Here is a 24,768-nt window from a genome sequence, read left to right as displayed (position 1 = left end):
GTGCTGTCGACTTGATGCTCCGTCCGCATGCATCTCCCACCACTCGCCCGGGGTGCCCTCCGAGGCACGTTCCTTCTCCTCCTCGCTCGCCGTACACTCGACCAGGAAGTCGGCCAAAGCTTGGCCTTTTACGGAGGGCCTGGGTTGGTACTCGATCCCGTATTGAGTTAGCTCGACGGCCCACTTCACTAGCCGGCCGGAAGACAAGGGGTTCCGTAGTACATTCCCGAGTGGTTGATCCGTCAGGACCCGGACGATATGGGCTTGGAAATAGGGCGCCAACTTGCGAACGGTGACCACCAAGGCATATACGATTTTTTCCAGGGCAGTGTACCGTGTCTCGGCAGCTTTCAGTGAGCGGCTTACATAGTAAACCGGGTGCTGGACTCGGTCCTCCTCTCGAACCAACACCGAACTTACCGCTTTGGCCGAGGCGGCGAGGTACAACAGTAAGGGCTCGCCCTCCTGGGGGGTAGACAGTACTGGGGGAGTCGACAGATATCGTTTTAATTCCTCGAACGACTGTTGGCATTCGGCGGTCCAAGCGAATCCCTCTTTCTTCTTCATGGCTTCGAAGAAAGGCACAGTCTTATCCGCCGATTTGCTCAGAAAACGGCTGAGGGCGGCCAGTCGTCCGGTCAAGCGTTGTAGGTCCTTGATAGTGGTAGGAGGCTGCATGTCGAGGATGGCTCGTACTTTCTCTGGGTTAGGCTCAATGCCTCGTTTGGTGACCATGTAGCCCAAGAATTTACCGCCCTGGACGGCGAACGCACACTTCTTGGGGTTCAGTCGGAGGTTATATTTTATCATTACTTTAAAGCAGTCGGCTAAATCCTCCGCGTGCTTGTCCTCCTCTTGACTCTTGACGAGCATGTCGTCGACGTACGCGGCCATTGACTTTCCTAGCAGGTGGTGGAATAGCCGGGCGACCATTCGGGTGTACGTAGCCCCGGCATTTTTGAGTCCGAATGGCATGACCCGATAGCAATACACTCCGTCCGGAGTTAAGAAGGCGGTTTTCTCCTCGTCTGCCGGGTGCATGAATATCTGATGGTACCCTCTGAAGGCATCCATAAAACTGAGCAACGCCGACCCGGCCGTCTCGTCGACTAGCTGGTCGATTCGGGGCAGAGGGAACAGATCCTTTGGGCACGCCTTGTTAAGATCTGTGTAATCTACACACATTCGCCATGTCGGGGGCTTGGGCACAAGGACCACGTTAGCCAACCATTCCGGGTACTTGACCTCACGGACGTGTCCGGCTGCTAACAGCGTGCTGACTTCTTTCTTCACAAACTCCCGCCGATCGTTTGCCAAATATCGCTTCTTTTGCACGACCGGCCGGTGCTCCGGGTCTACGGCGAGTCCATGCGATATGACCGATCGATCTACGCCGGGCATATCTTCTGGGTCCCAAGCGAAGACCAGCCGGTGCTCTTGGAGTACTCTCGTGATTTCCCCCTTTAACTTCTCCGAAAGGCCGACTCCGATTCTCACTCGCCTGCTTGGCTGCGCTGGGTCCACTTCAACTTCCTCTAGCTCGACGGCCGGCTCCGGGCGTGGTATCACTGCTTTCTTAGGGGGCCTCTCGGTGATCTCATGGACCTGCATCCCACGCTTACCCATACCTCTACACGCCTGCAGATAACAGTCGCGGGCGACCTTGCGGTCACAACGCACCGTTCCTATTCCGTTCGGCGTGCGGAATTTCAGGCACAAATGTTCGATCGAGATCAGAGCCCCAAGATCTTCCAAACCCGGGCGGCCGAGTATGGCGTTGTGTGAGCAGGCTAGATCGACCACGATGAACTTCATGCTCAACTGCTGCACGTTCGGATAGCTGCCGATTTTCACAGGAAGAGTGATGGACCCTTCCGCCTCCACCGAGTCCCCGGTGAAACCGGCGAGAGGGGTATTCACGGGCCTGAGCTGTTCTCGGGTCAGCCCCATCTTGGTAAAGGTCTCCAGGTACAGTACGTTGACGCTGCTCCCGGTGTCGACCAGGATTCGGCGGACGACCACACCGTTGATGTCCATGGCGATGACCAACGCGTCTCGATGCGGGGTTTCCCCGGCAGGCAGGTCTTTATCGGTGAACACGATGGGCTCCCGACATGTCTTTTTGGAGCTCTCTTCTCGACCATAGACTGTTCCGACGTATAGCTGCCGAGCCCAGGCTTTTCGGGTGTTCGCGGAATCGCCGCCTTCCGGCCCGCCGACTATCATGTTAATGACCGGCTTCTGGCGCCATTGGGCTTTGTCTTCTTCGGAAGCCGGCTGCTTGCCTCGACTGTTTTCCGAGCTGGCGACGGGTCCTTCACCTCCTCGACCGGTCGACCTTCGCTTCCATTGGTTAGGGGGCGGTGTCCCTTGCTGGATGATCCCCTCCATAATCTTCTTTAGATAGTAGCATTCTTCTGTGCTGTGAGTATAAGATTTGTGATAGCGACAATATTTAGAAGTCTTACCCGTATCCTCGTCCGCTGCTCGGTCGTCCATCGGCGGAGGCGGAGGCGGGGCGACCGCCTGTACTTCGCGGACTGGTTGCTCTGGAACCGGCCGATAGGTGCGAACGACAGGTCGGTCATACGGTCGCCTGACCTCGGGTCGCCGAGCGGCATCCGAACGCCTTTCTCTCGTTTCCACCCGCGTCCTTTTTCCGCTGGCGGACCCACCGACCTCACGCTGCCGTTTATGCTTCATGGCCTGCTCTGTGTTGGCCCTCTTATTGGCCATCTGGACAGCCTCCGCGTATGTCGCCGGGCGATTGTCCCTTAGATCTCGATACAGCTGTCCGGATCGCAAAGATTCAATGAAGAAGGTGAGCGCCGTTTGGTCCTCCACCTCTTCTATCGACTGGATCTCCTTCTGCCAGCGAGCAAGATAGGCTTTCAAGGATTCGCCTTCATCCTGATGGATGTCGCCTAAGTGCGTCAGATCCTTCTGTGGCTTGATGTTAGCGGCATAGTGGCCCATGAAGCGGTCTGCCAGTTCTTCAAAGCTGTGGATCGACCCTGGGGGCTGACTTACAAGCCATCTTTGGGCGGGCCCCTTCAGCGTAGGTAAGAAGGCACGGCACATGACCGGATCTCGCACTCCTAGGACTTGCATCTTAGCTTGGTAACTTAATAGATGTTCTCGCGGGTCGCCTGATCCGTCGAATGTGGCTTGCTCCGGGAACTTAAAGTCGCCCGGTATCTTGAAGGCCATGACCTCGTCCGAGAAGGGCAGGGCGGTTAGCAACGTATGCCCCGGGGATTTGGCTTTTCCCTCCATCCGTTCTCTTAGATTTCGTACCTCTTGTACTAGGTTGGCCACTTCGACCCTTTCCCGGGTGCGATTTCCCGTGGATTCCGTGCTTTCGCCGACTTCAGACTCAGCCGGTTGGGCAGGGTTGCGAGGGGGTTGCTCCACGCGGCGAGTCTCAGTCCTGGCCCTTTTTGTTCGGCTCTTTTCTCGTGCAACTTGTCGGTCGCGGACGATTAATGGGGCACGACTGGGCTCCCTCCGGCCTAATCGCTCTCTTGCCGACCGACGCCCGACGCTGGGTCCTAGCCGGGAATGAACGGATTGCACCGGCTGGCTTTCAGCCCGTCGGCTCAATTGCCGGTTGTCTGGCCTCTGAGGCGGTCGCAGCTCGCGTTGCTGCTGGCGGGTGATGGACTGCTCTCTCACTCCTAGACTTGCTTCCGCACAGGCGCGCCCGATTGCGCGCAACTGCTCCGGGGTGAGCAGCACTTGAGGTGCTTGCGGGTTTCTCTGCGGCGTCGGCGGCGGTGTCGTCTCATTTTCTTGGCTTCGGGCATTTCTTCTATTCAGCTGGTTTCTCAAGTCGGCCTCCCGTCCGTTGTCTTGACGGCTCGACTGTTCCTCGCTTCCTGCCATATCTGGAGTTTGCCTGATTCAACTATTGTCCCTCGGACTCGCCTCACTCAAGAGGACACGTGACTCTTCGTTTCGATCCCCACAGACGGCGCCAGTGATGGTTTTTGGGTTTTCGGGCCCAAGGAGGTCCAACACAACCTATAGCTGGTGGATACACCTTTCACAAAAGGGTTTGAGTTTTAGTAGTAAAATATGATGCTTAATAGTACTTTTGTCTATTCCCTCTCCGGGTTCTGGAATCTGTCCCATACAATGGTGGAGGAGCCCTTTTTATAGTGGCTCCTCCTCTACCGTCTTAAAGGCTCATGATGGCCGACTTAAAGGGTACATTCAATGCGCCGAGCCGTTGGGCGACGTTACAGACTCTGCCAACGGCTCTCTTTGGCTAATAACTAGCGGACCGAGCCCGGCCTTTAATGCCTCAACGGCTCCTTGTTTTAACTGTGCTGAAGGCTCCCTCAACGGCTCTCTGGACCGAGTCCTCTCCTAGGTCGGGCCTGGGCCGACTCCTCGTCCCCGTCTGGTATTGGGCCGTCCTTCCGGTCTCTGAACTGGGCCTCCCTCTTTGGACCTGGGCCGAGTCCTGGACTCGGCCCATGCATTCTCTCTGGGCCTCTTTTCTTGGGCCGGGGTTCTCACCCCATCAGCCATTAAAGCGGGATAGAATGAATATTAAAAATATAATGTGTCTATTATTATAAGATAAAAAATGGCAGTATACTGCTTTTTCGATATTATAGCATTTTGGAAGAATAAAAAATAGTAATTATATTTGTGTAAGTAACGTTTTATTTTAAAAATATTTATTTTTATTTATAATAGCAGTATACTGCTTTTTCGATATTATAGCATTTCTCTTTATTACATGATATCGTGCATGAATGCATGGCAATACTTATTTAGGTATCTCATAACAAATTAATCATATAGAAATATAATAAATGATAAAAAAAAAAAAGAGAATATTTTTAATATATAATTATCTATATACAAATTCTACTAATGTTGTTGGCTTTAAAGTGGAAAGTTGGTCAACTTTTTTCCTTTCTTTCTTTTATTTTTAAATGCTATCGTCTTTTAAATTTCAATATTACATATCAAAACTTAAAAAGTATTAAAACTGTCTAAAGGTCACGAGTTCAATTCTTACGAATATCCTTTCAGTCGAACCCATCATTCCATCATACAAGATCCTTTTAGTGTAACTTACATTTCTTATGTGGTTTGCGGCTATTACACAGAACACGATTTATTCAATGCACACTCTTAAATAGTGATTGTGAATTTCTGATCTATTATTACATATATATATATATATAAAAGTATTGAAACTTGAGGTATTAAGATGGAGCATTTTTTACTATAAAGGGAGGGAAATAGAAAATTGGAAATCTTTCTACTCCCTAATTACCTACATACAAGGCTACAACTCACCAAAAATAACCACTCCTCTCTTTCTCTCAAAGGGTGGCCGGTGGCCTATTTCTTTCTATTTTCTTCATCTTCTTTACAAGTAAGCTAAGTGGAGTTTTATTAATAATTTTAAAACAATTAATTCGTTTACTAGTGGTCGTGCTAAGTGGAGTTTTATTAATAACTAGTTTTGTACGCGTGATTGGGATAATGCCCAATGTTTTTTTTTTTTTAAATAAGTACTTTAAAGTATATTAAGGTAGGATTATATTGAAATTGTTCATGCATAGATAATTGAAGGTTGAATTTGCGTATTTAAATAAGTAATTCTTCTCCCAAAGGTTGAGTCCCCAACCCCAATGGGCCCCCCACACTCCGACCCGACAGAGCATTGTGGGAAGTTGTAAATCACGGTGACTCAATGGTTCAGCAGACAGGGCTAAATGCTGATACGCACAAGGAATCTGCCCACTTTGGACATAATTCCCGCATTGCCGCTGCCTAGGTTCAAACCTTGGTCTCTTCTCCCAAATACTACCCATTAAACCATTGAGCTAAGCCCGTGCGGGTTAAATAGGTAATTCTACAAATGCAAGATAATATAGTCAAGATTGATTATAATTGTCAATAAAATAATTGTATAGGTATGGTTGAAACCAAATACGGGACATAAGAGAAAACAAATAAAAATTAGGGCATAAAATATTAAATATATACTAATATTGTTTGAGGAGATTCTGACATTAGGATTTGTGGTTAAGTTCTATTAAGACTTTAATATTAGAATTGGATTAATGGTGTAGTTATAATTCTATATTAGACTTTAATATTAGAATTAGACTAACGGTGAATTAACGGAAAAGTTAAATGGATAATCATATAATTAAGGATAAATTATAAAATCTTAAAAGAAAAAAATTAAAACCTGAACAATATGAACCATTTATTTGATTTAATAATTTGGCGGTCATTTTTTCTACCCAATGTTAATAATTAAATAAATTCGCTGGTCAAATCTGCTAGTATAATCCGCTAACGCTAACCTCTAACTGTTGATTGTCAAACAAGGACATTGCGAGGTAGTTCTCACTTCAATTTGTTGTGTGATTTGAATACTCTCTTACTTTGTCACAAAATCTCTCAAGTAGTTAATATGGTTGGCTTTATTAATTATATATTTTTTTAATTTTTTCATGGTATTAATAAAATACTTGGTAAATAAATATACAGCATTATTTTGTATTATAACTTTGATATTTAATTAGAAAAGTAGTGCACAAAAAAGATAATAGATAATGTAGTGAATATAATCAATTGATGAATTTGAATGTAAAATTTTTTACATTTGAGAAAAATAAAGACAATATAACTAATGAAAATATTTCTTTTAATTAATTTATTGATAATTACTAATTTTTTTTCACTGAATAAAGACATTGTAAGGATAATGTAGCGAATATAATCAATTAATAAATTTGAATATAAAGAATTTTTATATTGAAGAAAAATAAAGACAATATAACTAATAAAATTATTTCTCTTATCTAATTTATTGATAATGAATAATTTTTTTTTTTTTTGAATAAAGACATTGTGGACACATAATTCTAAATTAAAGAAATGCATATGTATTATTTTTCGTTGTAACTACTAAATTATTATTTATATAATTTAATAAGAGTAAAATAGAGTACTAATTATGCCAACTTTGATTGGGATGAGGTTCGAACCTAAGACTTTTTTTTATTGAAATCAATGAGTAAGTTAACGGTGAACTAACGGCAATTCTTAAAATTTTAACGGAATTAGTAACGGTGTGTGGGTATTTTAGGAAATTTTAGTGTAAAATTTAAATCTGATCAATCTTTTAATCAATCTGAGCCATACATTTGATTAAAATCTGTGACCGCCATTTTTTTTTATCCATTATAGGTCTAACTCTCTTGGACTCTTATTAGTATAGTAGATTTTAAAACAATTAATTCGTTTACTAGTGGTTGTGCACTCTTATCCCTTAAGAGAGGTCGGGAGTTTAATCCCCTCTCGTATGGAAAAACCAATATGGCTAGCACTTTACCCCTTAATCGGATTGGCCTGGTGCGAATGGATATTAGTTTGAGTACGGTTCAGGACACCTAAAAAAAAAAAAAGATTAGCCATAGCTATGACATTGAGGTTAGCTCTAGGGGTGGTTTAGGAATGACAATTTCTTTCCGATTATGTGGGGATCCTTAATCTTGGTTTTAACGTGAGCGGATATAGGGACCGAATTTGGAGAACAGGGATAGGGACAAGAACGAGAATACCCCTACCGCCTCTTCATATATACATTAATTAAAAAATTCGTACTAAATTACTAATTTGACTATTAATTTGATTGCGGAGGGGATTTCCTATCCCTAAGCCATGAGGAAAATTTTATATTTTTCAATAGCTAGGGAGCGGGGATGAGGATGGAGATGAGGGGTATACACCCTACTGACATTGCCCCATTGTTATCCCTAGGGAAATCAACCGTACCCGAGCTCAAAGAGAAGACCTAATTTAAAGAGATTTAACCTATTATAATCATTATAGAGCGTCATGACATTGAAAATTCGGAGGCGGTTAGCTATCGGGCATTTCTATGTGTCTAACAATTGTGTTGGTTAGCTATGTATAAAGAGGTTAGGAGTTGTAAATGTCTAATAATTGAGAACTTTAGTGTTTTTTTTTTTTTTGGGTGATTATTATCATCAATTATTAGTTTCTTGGGTGCATATGGTTCAACATACATACATACATATCTAAATAGAAGAATATTCATGGTAATCTTATTGTTTGAAATATTGTCTCCATCATAGTAACATATGCTAGCTAGCTTGCCTTGTACACATACCAATAATTCTATAATAATAGCGACAAACAAATATTCTGTTCAATTTTTTATGATGTTGTGTTTAAGAGAGAGAAAAAAATTGTTTGAAATTTTCTATATATATTTTTATTTCATAATAAAAAGAAATGTTATTTATATTATCGTATAATGTAATTTGCATTAATTATATTGTTTGGAATAAGTTAGATGATATAATAATCATTGTTCTCAGTTCTTACGGATCATTGTTCTCAAATTTCACTCATGTGACCAATTAAGTTACCCATGCAAGGATTGATATAATAATCATTCTTCCAAAAGGCTGAACCCCAACCTTAAGGGTCCCCAACACTCCCACCCGACAAAACATTTGGGATGATGTAAATCATGATAACTCAACTGAACATGAATCACAGATGTTAGACCTTTGTTCACATAAATTAATAAATTAAGTAGACGAAGTTATGTTAAATGGTGAGTTTAGAATTATCTCTTCTAACACATTAAAAAATATATTTATAATAAAACAATGATTTATTTTACTCCCGCACCGTAAAATTATCCTACAAAATACTTAGTTATAACATTTTTTTTTTGAAGGTACTTAGTTATAACATTTAAAAAAAAAAAAAATCTTTTTATGCAATATGATTAGGTAGCTTGTAACTTGATAATAATTTGATGTGACATGAATCAAGAAAAATAATATCAAAACATTTACCATCAGATGCAATTATACAAAAGTAACTTTTACTAGATTAGAGAAACTCAATAAATATAAATTAATGATCCGAATAGGTGATTGTGTGGAGCAACATGATTATTGTACTGGAAGTTCACTGACTTTGATTTTTGTCTACACTCTTTCAGTTGAACTCGTCACATAAGATTTTTTTAGTGCGATTTACTTCTTTTGTGTGGTGTGCGAGCTATTATTACACATAAGTGAGATGAATATTATTTAGTGCACATTATTTGGTTGTGACTGCAAGTTTTTCTCGTCAAATATCACATTATTAAGTAAAATATTTAATGTCAAGCACTTTGTGCACAGATGGCACCCGGATTAGACTCCCATATGAGAGGACAGGTGGTTGTGAGTTTGAGCCTTAGTGGAGACACATTGTAATAAAGTCAGTAGCATTTTAAAAAGTCTAAATAGCCTTCTTTAAATTTTTTTTCCCCCTTTTTTGCCTTTAAAAAGTATGATATAACAACTTACTTTGACATGGTGCAAAAACTTTAAATTGGCCAAATTGTTGCACTATCTTTATTTATTCCTTTAATAGAGTGTATTAAGTGTAAAGAAGTCCACTTGCACCTCACCTATCTTTTTATTGTTGTTCAAATTCAATAAATATAAGTCACACTCAATCCTCAATAGTGCGTTTGGGATTCTTGATGGGTTAGTTGAAAATATAAGAAAAAAATAAATCAAGAATATTAATTATTTTATCTTATTTGGACTAGAAAGAGAATAGTATGTAAATAAAACAAAGGGAAAATATCAAATAAAATAGTCTTAGTTTGGTTGACTTGAGTGACCGTACACTCTCATCCCTTACTTATAGTTTTTACACATGAATATGTTTATTTTTTAAGAGAAGTGTCAAATAAACCCATTTACTATTGTCAAGTGCTTAATTTCCACCACGAACTAAATTAAGGTCTAATTAACCACACTTACCAGCTAAATTTGTTCAATTGACTTTTTTTGCAGGTAGCTAACTGATTACCAATTCAATTATTAAAAAATAATTAAAAATTAATACAAAAAAAAAAAGAATTTCAGCCACGGACTATCTGGCGAGGACAGCCAACCGCTGAGTATTTCACAGACAGTCGTGACTGTTCGGCGAGGACCGCTCAGATTTCAAGAAACTGCAAGTAAGAATGAATGATATGATATAATATATGTTTGAGTGAATCGAATCATATATACATGCATGCATTATTGTATATAAGCAGTAGTGGTTGAATTGGTTTTTGAGTGAAAATTATAACGTGTAGAGGGTGGTGGGGGGCTGGAGATGAGTGGGAAAGAGGAGAAGTCGGTGGAGAGACTGGAAGCTGCAGTGAAGAAAGTTGGAATGTGGGGAAGTACTCAGCCGCCGGCTGTTTTCGTCGGACAGCCGGTGGCTGAAATTCCTCTTCTTTTTTTTTTTAAAATTATTTTTTAATAATTATTATTTTTTTAATAATTGAATTGGTAACCTGTTAGCAACCTGTAAAAAGTCAATTGAACAAATTTAGCTCATAAGTGTGGTTAATTAGATTTTTTTTTTTTTTTTGAAAGTTACTGGCACTATTACATTGTAGTATCTGTTCATATACTTTCTCAACCTACTGAAACACAAAGAACCAATAACGCCTCCACTGAGGCTCGAACTTATAATCTTCCAAATGGAAGTCCAACCCGAGTACCATTAGACCACATAGTCCTGGTGAAAATTGAGCACTTAACAGTAGTATGTGTGTCTATTTGACACTTCTCCCTTATTTTTTTATATTACAAAGAGAGGGGATACCCACATATACAAAATCTACCCTTACTTATAGTTTTTACACATAAATATTTTTATTTTTTTTATATTACAAAGGAAGGGAATACCCACATATACAAAATTTACCCTTATAGTTTTTACACATGAATACTTTTATTTTATTTTATATATTACAAAGGAAGGGATACCCACATATACAAAATGTACGCCTACATTGAGGCTTAAACCCTAGACCTTCCACATAAAAAAAACAATCGGATACCAATGGACCACAAGACCCTTGGTTTATCACATGAATATAATTTACCCAATGCACACTATCAAAGTAATGATTGTAGGTTTCCATCATCACCAAAATAAATATAAAAAATAAAGAAAAAAGAATTAAATAGGCCATCGAACTACACATGATAATACAATTATGTCCCTGATTCTAAAAAAAAAACTACAGTTAAATCTCTAAACTAACCAATTTCAAACAATTTATCTAATTTGCAGGTTTCTAACCGGTCAAACTCAAATTTAAAATGTTTTTAAAAATAGTTAATTAAAAAAAAAAAAAAAAAAAAAAAAAAAACAGATCCTGCCGGAAACGAAAAAATCCATGGTCAGAGACAAAGAGCTTCTTCGTCTCTGGTTGGAGACGAAGAAGCCTGGATGTATCAATCAATGAATCAATATTGGTCGACAAGGAAATTGAAGTTTCTTTTCTGAAAGGAAAAGTTGAAGAAGCAAAAAGAAAACAACAAACCGAACAAAGGAAGGTCAGTGAAAACTTAGAAAATGAACTCTCTGAAATGGGTTCTGCAAACTTAATAAAAGGAAGAATATACAAGTTCAAGACATTCAATTCCTAGACCTTCAGTGAATTAAGTATAGTTTGCAACAATGGGATTTTCATTTAGAAGGTTGTGAGTTTGAGCCTACATGAACAGATACTACATTGTAATAGAGCCAGTAGTATTCAAAAAAAAAAAGTATAATTTGCAAAAATAAAAATCAATATTTACAATTTTAGATCTCAATATACAAAATTACAAAATTCTATATTCACAATTAAAGATTTCAATATACAAAATTACAAAACTCTATATTCACAATTAAAGAACATTATATTCACAATTATAAAACTTAATATTTACTCGCTGAGTTGTTTTCAATAATTATTTTTTTTAAAAAAAAAATCATTAGCTGAGGAAACGATGCCACTAATGGCACTGCTATTTCCACACGCGCAAACTACGTCATTTTGGACCTGGGTCCATATTGCAAGGTGGACCCGGAGGCCGGGTCGATGGCATAACAGTTGAGGACGACAAATTATACTATGGACCAGGGTCTACTTTGCATTATAGACCCTGATTCAAAAATGACTTTTATATTTTGTATTGATACATTTTGTACATACAGTTAATTGTTTTTGTCTCTATAAATAAATTGAAGGCATATCAAATACTACGTAATAACTACAAACACATAACATGTTAATTATAGACATATAAACCATTAACTAAAGATATAAAATATGTCAACTATAAACACATAAGATTTTAACCAACATCTTATGTATCTGCAACTAACATATTTTATACTTGCCGTTAACAATTTATGCATATGATGTTATCATATTTTGTGTTAACTATAAGTACATAATATGTTAATTACAAACAAATAATTTTGGACCAAACTTCACAATGCAATATGAAACTTGATACACAGTATAACAATTGACTTAGGACATGCTAAAACAAAAAAAGACAAAAAAAAAAAAAAAAAGTGTTTTTTTTTTTTTAATGAATCAAGAATGGCACCATGCATGGTCCTTCACTCCTTGGAATTTCAATGTTGGAAGAAAGGCCGAATTTTGGGCAAGGATCGGAGATCCTAGAATCTTCAAGGAAATCTTGATCATCCATGCATGAAAGCTTGCTCGCATGCCATGCCAGCCGCTATTTCCGTCTCTGGCTCTCCTCTATTTCTCTCCCACCTCGTCGCAAACCCCAATCTTGTTCCTCTCTCCTGTGACCAAAACAAAAATTTGTTTCATAGGAGGAAGGATAGGCCCTGTTTCTTCTTTTCCCTGCCCTTGAGGAGCCATGGGAAATACTGAATCTTCAGCTACTTCTCCATCTCCATGGTATATAAATTCTTCTTCTTGCATTGGAACGAACCCTTGATTTCATTCATTCATTATTCTTATGTATCTATCTATCTATGTATATAAATTGCTGCCTTTTTCTATAAATTTTGGCTGGTTTTTTGACATAATGTTGGATTATTATTACTATGTATGAAGAAAAAGGGGAAATTGGAGAGCCCAGAATTGATTTTCTTGAAATTCTGATCTTAAAATTGGATGCCTTTGAGATTTGGGATCTTTTAAACCAGTTTTCTCCTGATTAGGCTATAGGAATGTTTATAATTTGGATATGATATGAATGCCCTTTGATTAAGTTGCAAGTTTTTCTGATTTAGAAATGGTAAATTTGGATTGTTTTTTCATTCTTTGGCTGATTAACCAATGAGTTGGATTGAGTGGTGGGAATATTGACAGTGAGGGCACGGGCGATGCTGCTGAAGAAAATGAAGAAGTTATAATTGAGATTGAACCAAAACTACTATTCTGCACTTCCATATCCCTCTCTGCTGAAGGTATGTAGAATTCGATTTTTAATTACCTTGTTGTATCTTTCTTTCCATTTGCTCGGTTTTCTTGTTTGGTAATTGGTGCTGAAAAAGGATGGAATAGGATTTTATACGCTGACAGCAAGTTGTTGAACAATGCTTTCTTAGAGATGCAATGCCTAAACCTGGAGGAGAATCGTGTAGATAAAGATCCTACTATAGAAATCAATGAAGAGGGGAATTTGATTGCAGAAGATGTCATCGATCACAACAAGACAACCTTAGAAACCATCGGGGAGGATGATGAATTAGAGTTTTTCGAGGAGGGGCATAGAGACAAGATTTTGGGTGATGGTACCGGGAAACAGGCAGAGACTGAAAGATCCCCTTCTTCAAAGTTTGGATTTTTCCACACCGTGCTTACTAATGCAGACGGGAAAACTCATGCCCAATTGTATGGGTTCTTTAGGAAACTTAAAAAAGGACCCGTGGGAATGAGCTTACATACGTTCCATCCTACTATTCCCTCTCTAAACTCCATAAGGATATTTTCCAAGAAAACTAGGAAACCTATGCTGCCATCGTCTCAAATGGATGTCGATCTGGTTCCTCTGCCATCTCAAATCGATGTCAATCTGGTTCCTCAGACATCTCAACTTGACGTCAATCTTGTTCCTCATTTCCTTGGGACATCCTGGAAGAATTTCTCCCTCCCCGAGCTCCAGAAAGCTACAGACAACTTTAGCAGTGGTACACTATTATATTTTTCCATTGCTTCATTTAATGTTTGTTTCAAAAGATTATATATTCTGCTCGGAATCTGTCATCTCAAAGCTTCTAAACCCCGTTGTTCTTGTTTCGTTTAGTTTTTGCCTTCTTTCTAGTTTATCTTACGTTCTTGTGGATCCCTGGCTTACCCAAAATGCGTTCTGATGACACAATATTCTTTAGAGAATGTGATTGGGACGGGAGGCTATTCCGAAGTTTTCAAGGGACACTTGGAAGATGGAGAGTTAGTGGCGGTTAAAAAGCTGACGAGGGGAAGCCCCGAGGAGATGACATCGGACTACTTATCGGAGCTTGGAATTTTGGTACATGTCAGTCACCCCAACATTGCTAGTGTTATTGGCTACGGAGTCGAAGGGGGAATGTTCCTTGTTCTGCCTTTGTCTCCTCATGGGAGCTTAGCAACTCTTCTGAATGGTCAATACGTTATCTTCTTGCTTCCAAGAAATTGTGTTGCCACCTAAATTTTTGAGTCACTGAATATAATTTCGTTTTATTCACAGGTGATCAGAAGGGCAAACTAGCTTGGGGCAGGAGGTATAAAATCACTTTAGGCACTGCCAAAGGCCTTGCATATCTTCACGAGGAGTGTCAACGGAGAATTATACATAGAGATATCAAGGCTGCTAATGTTTTGCTGACGCAAGATTTTGAGGCTCAGGTATCTCTTTGAACCAACAGATCATAAAATGAAAAACGCCCCGTTTGGGGGCAACCCCAGCCAAGTTGGTGAGAGGCTGTTGACTTAGTAACCACAAGGTTAAAAGTTCGACTCCTAGTGGGACCAGCCTATAGGCCTTCTTGGTTTGAGCCGATCAGCTATGGGCAACCTAGGCTGGTTTACCTCCTTGTGGTCCTTTGCAGGCTAGGGTCACAAGGCGGGGCAACCTAGGCTGGTTTACCTCATTGTGGTCCTTTGCAGGCTAGGGTCACAAGGCGGGGCAACTTAGGCTGGTTTACCTCCTTGTGGTCCTTTGCAGGCTAGGGTCACAAGGCGGGGCAACTTAGGCTGGTTTACCTCCTTGTGGTCCTTTGCAGTCTAGGGTCATAAGGCGGGGTTTATCCAGTACACACCCTCGGGTAGTGGCTGCGGGTTTCCCTCGTCACCCAAAAAAAAAGCCCCGTTTATTGTATTTGACTAGTAGCTTTTCAAGTGCGTTGGAGACAAGTACCTAAGCTAATGGAGTAATTTTTATTTTTTTTGTGCAATTTAATCTTCACACGCTACACTTTTCTCCATGTGTTTTTGCAAACCTTATACTACAAAGCATCATAAGATAGGCATCTATTCTTGCCACAGATGATCTAAAGTTCTGGTAAAGACCATAGTAATATGAACTTTTGATGCTCAAATTTTAGTTTAATGTAGATATCTGATTTTGGGCTCGCAAAATGGCTCCCTGATAAGTGGAGTCACCTTACTGTATCTCAGTTTGAAGGCACATTCGGGTTGGTATAAACGAGACCTTTCTTTTACAACTCATTCAAAGCATTTTTCATTTCGTCAGACCTTAAAAGCTCGTTACGCGTTATGTCAGATACCTCCCTCCAGAGTTCTTCATGCATGGAATTGTTGATGAAAAAACCGATGTCTATGCCTTTGGAGTGTTGCTGTTGGAGATTATTACCGGACGCCCCGCTCTGGACGAAGCTAATAACAGCGTTGTGATGTGGGTACGTACGTTACTCATCTACGCTAGCTATAGAGTTTTTGAATGTGCTGTCGTATATTGTCTCAAACTGTCTTCTAAAAAAGAGAATACAAAGCCCTATAAATAGGTGCTAGAAGACTACGAATAGGAAACAAGTTTCCATATGCCCTACCTACCTAAATCCCTAAGACTGCCTAATCTATAGAGATTCTATATATCAAATATATTCTATAACACTTTTTTCCCGTATAGCTTCTTGTAACCCCGCCATTGCAAGACTAATCCAGATTCAGTCTTTGAACTTATAGTTACACTAGCAGCCCATTTACCAACTCCTCGAGTTGTTGGGTTGCGTTTGTTGAGCATATAACCATTAATGTGCAATCCAACTATCAGCTTAGACTTTTAGTTGAGATGGAGTACATGCTTCAATTGCGTTACTATACATTCAAGTAAACGTAAATTTAACTATTGTCTGCAGGCTAAACCTTTGCTACTCAAGAAAAGTTATAGTGAGTTGGCCGATCCAGCATTGGGAGGTGACTTTGATTACGAGCAGATGAATCGAATGGCTATGGTAGCTTCTTTGTGCTTACAGCAGTCTGCCACGGACCGACCTTCAATGGGCAAGGCACGCTCTTTTAAGTCACGAAACCGTTTTTACTCTATTTGTGCCCATCTCTTAGTCTCCCTTCTCAACTAAAAGCTTAAACTGATGCGTTTTTGCATGTGATTGTAGGTTGAAAGAATGCTCAAAGGTGAGGAGACCATCTCAACGGACAACAAGAAGTTCCAAACCCGGCCTACATTAAGGGCATTCCAACTAGAGCTTCTCGACGATGACTCCCTGTTCGACTCGCCAGCCGATTCGCCCAAAAGCTCGAGCGACACCCCCAAGAGCTCCAACGCCTCCACGCCCAAGAGCGTGATCGACCCCAACGAGATAATCCACGAGGTTACATGGGAAACCGAACAATAGTGACCGGACCGCATTTTCTCGCCATATTTACTCTCACTCTTCTTGATTCAGACCTGCAGGTCCAAGTGCCATTAATGTAGCTCTCTAGGAAATTCATACCCCATGGTGTCTTCTCATGTTATGATTCTTCTGCCTAAACTTGGAAGGAGAGAATTTTAACCATCCAAACAGGACAGGCGACCAAATTGAATTTTTCTCCAATGATTTCTGGAGTTTTTTTTTTTTTTTTTTTTTTTTTTTTTTTGGACTTCAAACATTGTCAATGCTTTGTATATACTTGCAGATGTCTTATGTCTGCTGTGTTGATAACAAAAAAAGCAGATTACAAAGCTTATACTTACACTCCCTTTAGGCATGCAGGATTTGTATAGTTACTAGTTAGGTTGGTTTATACTTTGGGTACAACATTTTGCTTGTTTGATCAACCACGGAGAATATATATATTCCTAGAGAGTTAATTCCTAAAATGGTCCTCCGACTATGACTTTTTTTGAAATTGGTTCTATGACTTAATTAAAATTTAGCACGATTCGTAACTTATACGAAAGTTGGGCTTAAGTGAATTAAGTTTTATATAAAAATTTATTTTTTGAATTTGGGACGAATGATGCATGATGCATGGACGAAAGTTGCATGAAAGCTTAAATGTAATTAAGCATTGAAAGCTTAATTAGTGAATTAAGTTTTTGAGCTCCTTTCGTGCGATGGATTTGGTGAGCACGAGTCAATGCTATATGCATTATGCATTGATTCGTGCTGCACCATTTCGGTGCTTGTGGACCACTAGGGTGTAGTTTTTGGTCCTAACTTCGTTCAATTTTTGAGTTTGTACGGACTTCTCGGTCACTTAGATATTTTGAAATAGGTCGTTATGGTTGGTACGAACTAATCGGATATTAAATCAATTTTGGTTCATTATCACCAACAACTTCTACTTTTGTCCAATATGTTATTGGCTATCAAATTTTACTTAGATGTCTTGACCATGTCTTACTTGTATGATGAACCTTTAAGCACGTATCAATGTATCATACTCAAACTAAGTCACATTTGCACTGGGCTGACCCAATTAAGGAATAAAATGCTGGCCATATTGATACTGTTTCATCTAATTTTTACCTATTTTAGTCATTTGAACTCTAAAGAATTATAATACGTTCAAATTTTATAATTAAAATTATAGGAAGAAAATTATGATTATGATATAATAATATGAGAAACGTTGGCACGTCGCAACTGATACTCAACCGAGCTTCTTTGGTACATATCGGCTGAGTTCTTCAATATCTGCAATTTTACTGAAAAATTTTCAAAATATTTAGCTGAAATTTCCCCATTTTCGTCCTCTACTTGAGCTGATGGTTAGGTTTTGGCACTACGCTGTTCTTCTCTCTTTCGTCGTGATCGCATCGGTCGCGCGCGAATCTTCAAGCTCCTTCATAGTCAATCCGTCTAAAGTCAAGCAAATTTCATGGAAACCGAGGTGCTTAAAGATCCAAAATTCCAGAAATTCTAAGAACTAAAACATGAAATTCGAAAATTTGTTGTACTTTTCACCAACCGAGCTAAATTTGACTTTTTTTTTTTTTTTTTTTGGTCAGAGCTTTTGTGTATGAAGGTTTCCTTACGGATGAAGAATGCAATCATATGATATCTCTCGTGAGTGTTGATTATTGCTCCGTGTCTTCTTTTTTTGGGGTTTAGTTTCGAAGTTGATGTTTATGAATTTGTGAGATCTAATTGCGTTGGAAGCTGAATTTTGTCTTTGGCATTTTGACTTGTGGTAGGCAAAATCGGAGCTGAAAAGATCGTATGTTGCAGATAATGAGTCGGGAAAGAGTAAACTCAGTGAAGTTAGGACTAGCTCTGGAATGTTCATTCGTAAAGCTAAGGTTCGATCTTTGAAATCTGTTTGAATTGCTTCTACAGATCTTTTTGTTTTTAAATTTTTGTTGTAATAATTATATGGATGTAGTAATTTATTCTTGCGTTTTTTTATTATGTATTGATAACAATTAGGTCCATATACTGTGTTTCTGTCCATGTTTATCTCTTTGAAATTGTTGTTATCCTAAGTGTAAATCCTACCTATTGATCTGAGGTGTGTATATCTGCACGGGATAAGAGAAAGCATTTTAATTATTAAAGACTTAAAGTTCCTCTTTGATGTGTTTTCCAGCAATTTTGAAATGCAAGTACAATGCCTTTTGATGTGTGTTGGATCCTTAATTTAAGTATGACATTGGTTTTTGAGTAAAGGGCAAGTAAAGTTATATGAATATGCATATCATTGACTTAACAACTATGCATGCTTAATCTACCATATTCTAATCACACATTTTTCTTTCAATAGTCACTACTCACCTTTATAATCACAATAAAGAACTAAGGTAGTAATTGATGGTTTTCTAGGGATTTCAACTTCTACTAGTTATAGTGAATGTGATTCTATGTTTTGCGGCTGGACCCACCATGCAATATCATGAGCTGATACCTTGTAACCTGGTTATGAAGATGATGTTCTACAAGAAATAGTTTGGTGCAAAAACTAATACATTTGGATTCTGTAAATTGGATTTTCCTGATTATTTACATCTCCACATCCTGTTATGCTGTAGGATCCAATTGTTTCTGGGATAGAGGAGAAGATTGCCACTTGGACTTTTCTACCAAAAGGTGTGGCTCCTATTAAGGAATTTCCAATTTTGAATTTTCCATTATTAATTCCACTAAGTTTTTTAAGGAAAATTTCTAGATCCCTGGTTTTATGCTTTAGATATATCTGCTCATTCTTGGAGAATAACCAAATTTCGCAGAGTGACATCTGTACTGATTCATAAATTTCAGTTTTTAAAAATTTCTTTATTGTAGCCATACCTTCTTGTTGCTTGACTTGCTTCGGCTGTGGCAGTTAATAACTTGGATAATTGATTGGCTCCATGTATCGAGATATTAGGAAATCTAGTACTACGTAGTAGATTATATAGCAATATAGCATCACCGCGTTCACCGGTATTTACCACATGAATGATATTTTTCCTTTTAAAGGGCATAAGGAGGCCCTATAATATCTGGATTGTTAGTTAGAGGAGCATCAATATATTATTTCAGTTCTGTAGTCTATAGTCTATATGCCTTTAGTTAATGGTAGCATTGTCTTCTTGCCAAACATTTAAATGTATAACATATGCTGCATTAGTTCAAGATTGAGGAGTTAACTGTTCATTCTTGATAATTTCACAATACTTGATTAGGTCTTATATATTTTATTGTCATCAGATAATGGAGAAGACATACAAGTGCTACGCTATGAGGAAGGGCAGAAGTATGAATCACATCATGATTACTTTGTTGATAAGGTTAATATTGCTCGTGGTGGACACCGAATGGCCACTGTACTCATGTATCTAACTGATGTAGCAAAAGGTGGTGAAACTGTGTTCCCCGATGCAGAGGTTAGTTTGGTTATTACTTTTTCTTCAAAATCATTGCAGTAGTATGTTAGCATGAACTTTAGTGGTTTTCTTTAATCTCTCCATGGAAAAAGGGCCTGACTGCCCATCCAAAATGCTCAATCAGAATCTCAAAATAACTAAGGAACCCTTCAAATCTTTATGAGTTAATGTATCTGTATCAATGATGCCTCAAATATGTAAGAGCATGAGCATCCACCATAATCTGACATCATACAAAATTGCCAGAAACCAACAAGCATTTAACTTGTAAATTAAAAAAGGGGCAGACATGCTTGGAATTGGTAAGAACTTGCTTGCAATCAGCAATCATGTACATGTACCCAGAAGGGCAGAAACTTATCCTCATGGTAAATTCAAGATTTTGCATAATCAATAAGTCAATCAGTCCATTGTGACTTGGGAGAGGTTTCTTTATTTTTTTGTACCCCCGTCTTTGATCTTGGCTAATTGTCGCATTTGTCCCATCTTTATATTCTACAGTATGATTTGATTTACTTGAGACTTTGGCCAGCATATGCTGAAAATGAATAGAGAAACTATTTGAATGTTAAGTCAGATTCTTTTATGGAGATGCTGGAAAGTTGAATTAAATATGCACAGATACAATAAGGGCAACCACCTTATTCCTAGAGTTGGAAATGTACTAGGTAGGTGTCCTGCGGGCCATGCATGAGAAGTACTCTAGTTTGGTTAGAAGAATACCATAAATTTGCACCCATAAATTTTATTTTAAAGCATTAAATTGCACTTTCCAATGAAACACGACTTTAGATGGTTAAGCTCTCTGCTTCATATCTTCCTCCTTTTGTAAATTGGTTCCTCAAGTTGTTTTTCTATTGAAAATATGAAATGCATGAAACCTCCCTGATAATTTCTTGTAAATGTTTACAGCAATCACCTCGTAGGAGATCAATGATTTCTGATGATGATGATTTGTCTGACTGTGCTAAAAGAGGCGTAGCAGGTGAGGCCAAGTAATGATGTAAACACTGTCATAATTACATAGAACGAACTGCTATGCTGATTTTTTGGCAAAGAGCTGATGAGCTATTTCTCTCTGCTTTCCCTTCTCTGGGAATAATTCAGTGAAGCCACGGAAGGGTGATGCACTTCTTTTCTTCAGTCTCCATCCAACTGCCATCCCCGATCCTATTAGCCTCCATGGCGGCTGCCCCGTGCTTGAAGGTGAGAAATGGTCAGCAACAAAGTGGATTCATGTAGATTCCTTTGACAAAATTGTGGGATCTGTGGGAAATTGCACTGATTCAAACGAAAACTGTGAGAGATGGGCTGCTCTTGGAGAATGCACCAAGAACCCAGAGTATATGGTCGGAGCTCCAGACCTCCCAGGCTACTGTAGAAAGTCCTGCAAAAAATGTTAACATAAAGCACATCATGGAAACTCCAGACTTCCCATACTATAGAAAGCCTAGCAAAAAACTGTCAACACCAGGTATCTTTGCAGGAACTCCAAACCTCCCAGGTTATTATACTAAAGTCTTGCAACAAAATTTTATTCCTGAAACAGATGCTTCCACTAAAAATTCCTCTCATAATATTGTCCACTTCTTTGTTGAGTTATTACGCTCTGTGCACTGTCATTCACATAGTCTCTCTGATATTACATTTGCATACTTTTATGTATCTTAGACTCATTCATGGAATCGAAAACTTGTTTTGCAATCAGTTGTTTCATGAGTTCCTGGTTTGATTTATCTGGAAACCCTAACCTCTTAGGGATCTTTCTTCTGGTATGACACACACAGATGGAGTGTAGTTCAATCCAACTGTTTGCATGTTTTGACACCACTAAGCTTGAAAATGGTTGCTTTGCATTTATGGAAATATTTTACTTTATTTGTGGATGCTAAAAATGTTCAAAAGAATGATTGTATATGATGAATTGATATCATTCTTCACCCTAGTTTTTATGCTTTTATCCCTTGCTGTGGACTCTGAAATAGTATCATTAGGTGGACAATCTCATCCAACCCAGATTGTCATTTTATAGTCATATCAGGATGTAATGGTAAATAATAAAAAATAAAAAATAAAATTATGCAATGTAAAAATTATATATATATATATATATATATTAAAGTTTGATAATCCCCTATCAAAATTTAAAACATACGTTTAGTTTTAATCAAAATTTTAATCCATAAATTGAGATAATAACGAGTAGGGTACTCACTAGGCCCAATTTGGTACGCCTAGTTGAAAAGTTAGTACCTAATAAGTTAATTGAAATTGAAGTATTTGGTAAAAGTAATTGTTGAATTAACTAATAAGTGTAAAAAGACATAAAAAGATAAAATAAAATATTAGGATTTTGAGTAGTGAAGGGTAGATGGTGTTATTTTTGTAAATTAATAATAAAAAGTCATGAACTTATTTTGAACAAGTAGTGTTTCAAAATAAGATATTATTTTAAACTTTTCATATTATAGCTTATTTATAGCTCAAAATAATCTATAATTATAAACTCTAAAAAAACTCTATCAAACAGAGCTTAAGTAGTTAAGTCATTCTTAAATTAGAATATATTTGTGTGAATGAGTATTTCCTTGTTCTAAAATTCATATATATATGGTAGGTTCAAGTGAGGAAGTCAAAGTAAGGATTAATTTCATTCGTCTATTTAGGATGATCAATGGCTAAAAATTAAGAAAAAGAATAGTGATATTTTAATAATTATTATTATGTGTATTTGGAATCACTTGATAGTGCATTTGTGGATAACTAATAGTGCACGCATGTATACATTATTAGGGTGTGTTTGGTTCATTGGTTTACACATCAAGAATGAGAATCAAAATCATAGTTATTGTTCGGTTGATAACTTTTTAAACACAATTATGGGATTTGATTACCCCTTCAATTAAAAACTCTATTCCCTAATAAAAAACAAGTATCATTTCATTTTATCCTTCCTCATTTGTCGCCTCTTCACTATATCTCTCCACGTTTTACCACTACTCATTTGATATTAGGATCAATTGTCTTGACTTTTTGTTTTGTTTTGTTTTGTTTTGTTTTGTTTTGTTTTTTTTGTTTTGTTTTTTTGTTTTTTGTTTTTTAAAGCCTTTATTTCTAATATAGAGTTATACATAACCAAACATCAATATTGGTAATCATTCCAATCCCACCTTACTACCAAACATGCAAAATACCTTCACCAAAACTCATTACCATTACTAAGTAATTGATTCCAATTCTCATTCCAATTCTCATGTGCAAACCAAACACACCCTTAATTGTCTACGAATGTACCATCAATCGTTTTCTAATACATTGTAATAATTACATAAATATCATTGTATTTTTTCTCTTTTTTTTTTTCTCTTTTTTTTTTTACATGTTAATCAATCCAGGTGAATGAATGAGATTAATTTACACTTTTTACTCTCTCCATGTATATAGAAGGTACATAGTTAAATTTTTATTACTACTTGATCCGTGAGGAGTATTATTTTGTCTATTTGAATCCGACTTAGTAACTACTTGAATCTGTCCTATTATGATTTGTGAATTGTGATGATTATATACTGGATGTTACTCAACTTATTGCCATCCATAAGTTTACAAGTCTATTATTTATCCTCATGACTGAATAAGACTGATATATATATAGATGATATTGTTGAAGTCATCTGGTCCCAATTCTTCTTAGAAGTCCATCTTTTTCTTTTGTATTCGAACAAAAGTACAAAACAAATCGGCGATAAACGTTATCCTAAACATAAATAAATTTGTCTCTATCCATCTACTCCGATGGAAAGGGTTAAAACACGTTCAGCACTTATTGTGCTTTGTCTCTCAGGTTCTTTATATATATATATATATATATATATATATATATATATATATATATATATATATATATATATATATTTTTTTTTTTTTTATATTAATTAATTTGTCATTACAAGGTAAGTGTCACGTTGTGACGACAAATTATTGTATGGACCATGGTCCACACAATGTTACGTGGACCATAATAAAAAGTACATTTTAAATATACTAAATGTACATTATTTTTGTACTGAATGTACATTATACAATATAATGTACACTCAGAACAAAAATAATGTACATCCCCTGAATACAATGTACATTATTTTTGTACTGAATGTACATAATTTTTGTACTGAATATACATTATTTTACAATAGACAAAATATGGTCCACACAAGTTGTGTGGACCATGGTCCACACAATAATGATTGCGTTGTGACAAAATGGGCGTCGCTATCACACAGAATACATACATTTGCGGACCACATTGAGATTCCCATCGTGCCAATGGAGATAAACAGGTGTTCCAAAAGGGATAGCTTTGTGATTGGAGCATAATTATCGTATTAGAAAGTTATAAGTTTAATTTTTATCAATATTTTTTTTATTGAGTCCGTCGTATATGATTTTTTTTAGTATGATTTACCTATTTTATGTGATTTGCTGGTTATTATGCATACCTATGGATAGTGACAGTGAATTTCTTAGTTACTCAGAAAAAAAAATAGATAGTAATCGTTGTTTACCTCTCTTAAAATAGATTTAGATTTACTCCGTACACATCCTCGTGAGT

At 37.9% G+C, this 24,768-nt stretch overlaps 2 protein-coding genes across 3 annotated transcripts; both read left to right on the top strand.

Annotated features, from left to right (window-relative positions):
• The first annotated feature begins 12,502 nt into the window (after positions 1–12,502).
• On the top strand, positions 12,503–17,105 carry LOC109175363 (receptor-like cytosolic serine/threonine-protein kinase RBK2). Of its 2 annotated transcripts, none has more exons than XM_019324623.1 (9): positions 12,503–12,789; positions 13,213–13,311; positions 13,453–14,034; positions 14,236–14,487; positions 14,574–14,731; positions 15,440–15,519; positions 15,609–15,744; positions 16,204–16,353; positions 16,462–17,105. In XM_019324623.1, exons 1-9 carry the CDS (start codon positions 12,756–12,758, stop codon positions 16,699–16,701), a joined length of 1,731 nt encoding a protein of 576 aa, XP_019180168.1. In that variant the 5' UTR covers positions 12,503–12,755; the 3' UTR covers positions 16,702–17,105. The 2 variants fall into 2 exon arrangements, with proteins under 2 accessions (XP_019180168.1, XP_019180167.1); XM_019324622.1 differs by having other exon boundaries at positions 12,503–12,796; positions 13,214–13,311.
• An 818-nt stretch (positions 17,106–17,923) lies between these two features.
• Positions 17,924–21,866, top strand: LOC109176240 (probable prolyl 4-hydroxylase 4). The gene is made up of 7 exons (XM_019325698.1): positions 17,924–18,184; positions 18,303–18,360; positions 18,489–18,593; positions 19,320–19,377; positions 19,981–20,156; positions 21,069–21,141; positions 21,264–21,866. Exons 1-7 carry the CDS (start codon positions 18,060–18,062, stop codon positions 21,557–21,559), a joined length of 891 nt encoding a protein of 296 aa, XP_019181243.1. The 5' UTR covers positions 17,924–18,059; the 3' UTR covers positions 21,560–21,866.
• Positions 21,867–24,768: the final 2,902 nt, after the last annotated feature.

The sequence above is a fragment of the Ipomoea nil genome, unplaced genomic scaffold (genome assembly GCF_001879475.1).
Source record: "Ipomoea nil cultivar Tokyo-kokei standard unplaced genomic scaffold, Asagao_1.1 scaffold0688, whole genome shotgun sequence".
Lineage (NCBI taxonomy): Eukaryota > Viridiplantae > Streptophyta > Magnoliopsida > Solanales > Convolvulaceae > Ipomoea > Ipomoea nil.
This window is presented reverse-complemented; position numbering and strand designations above follow the sequence as displayed.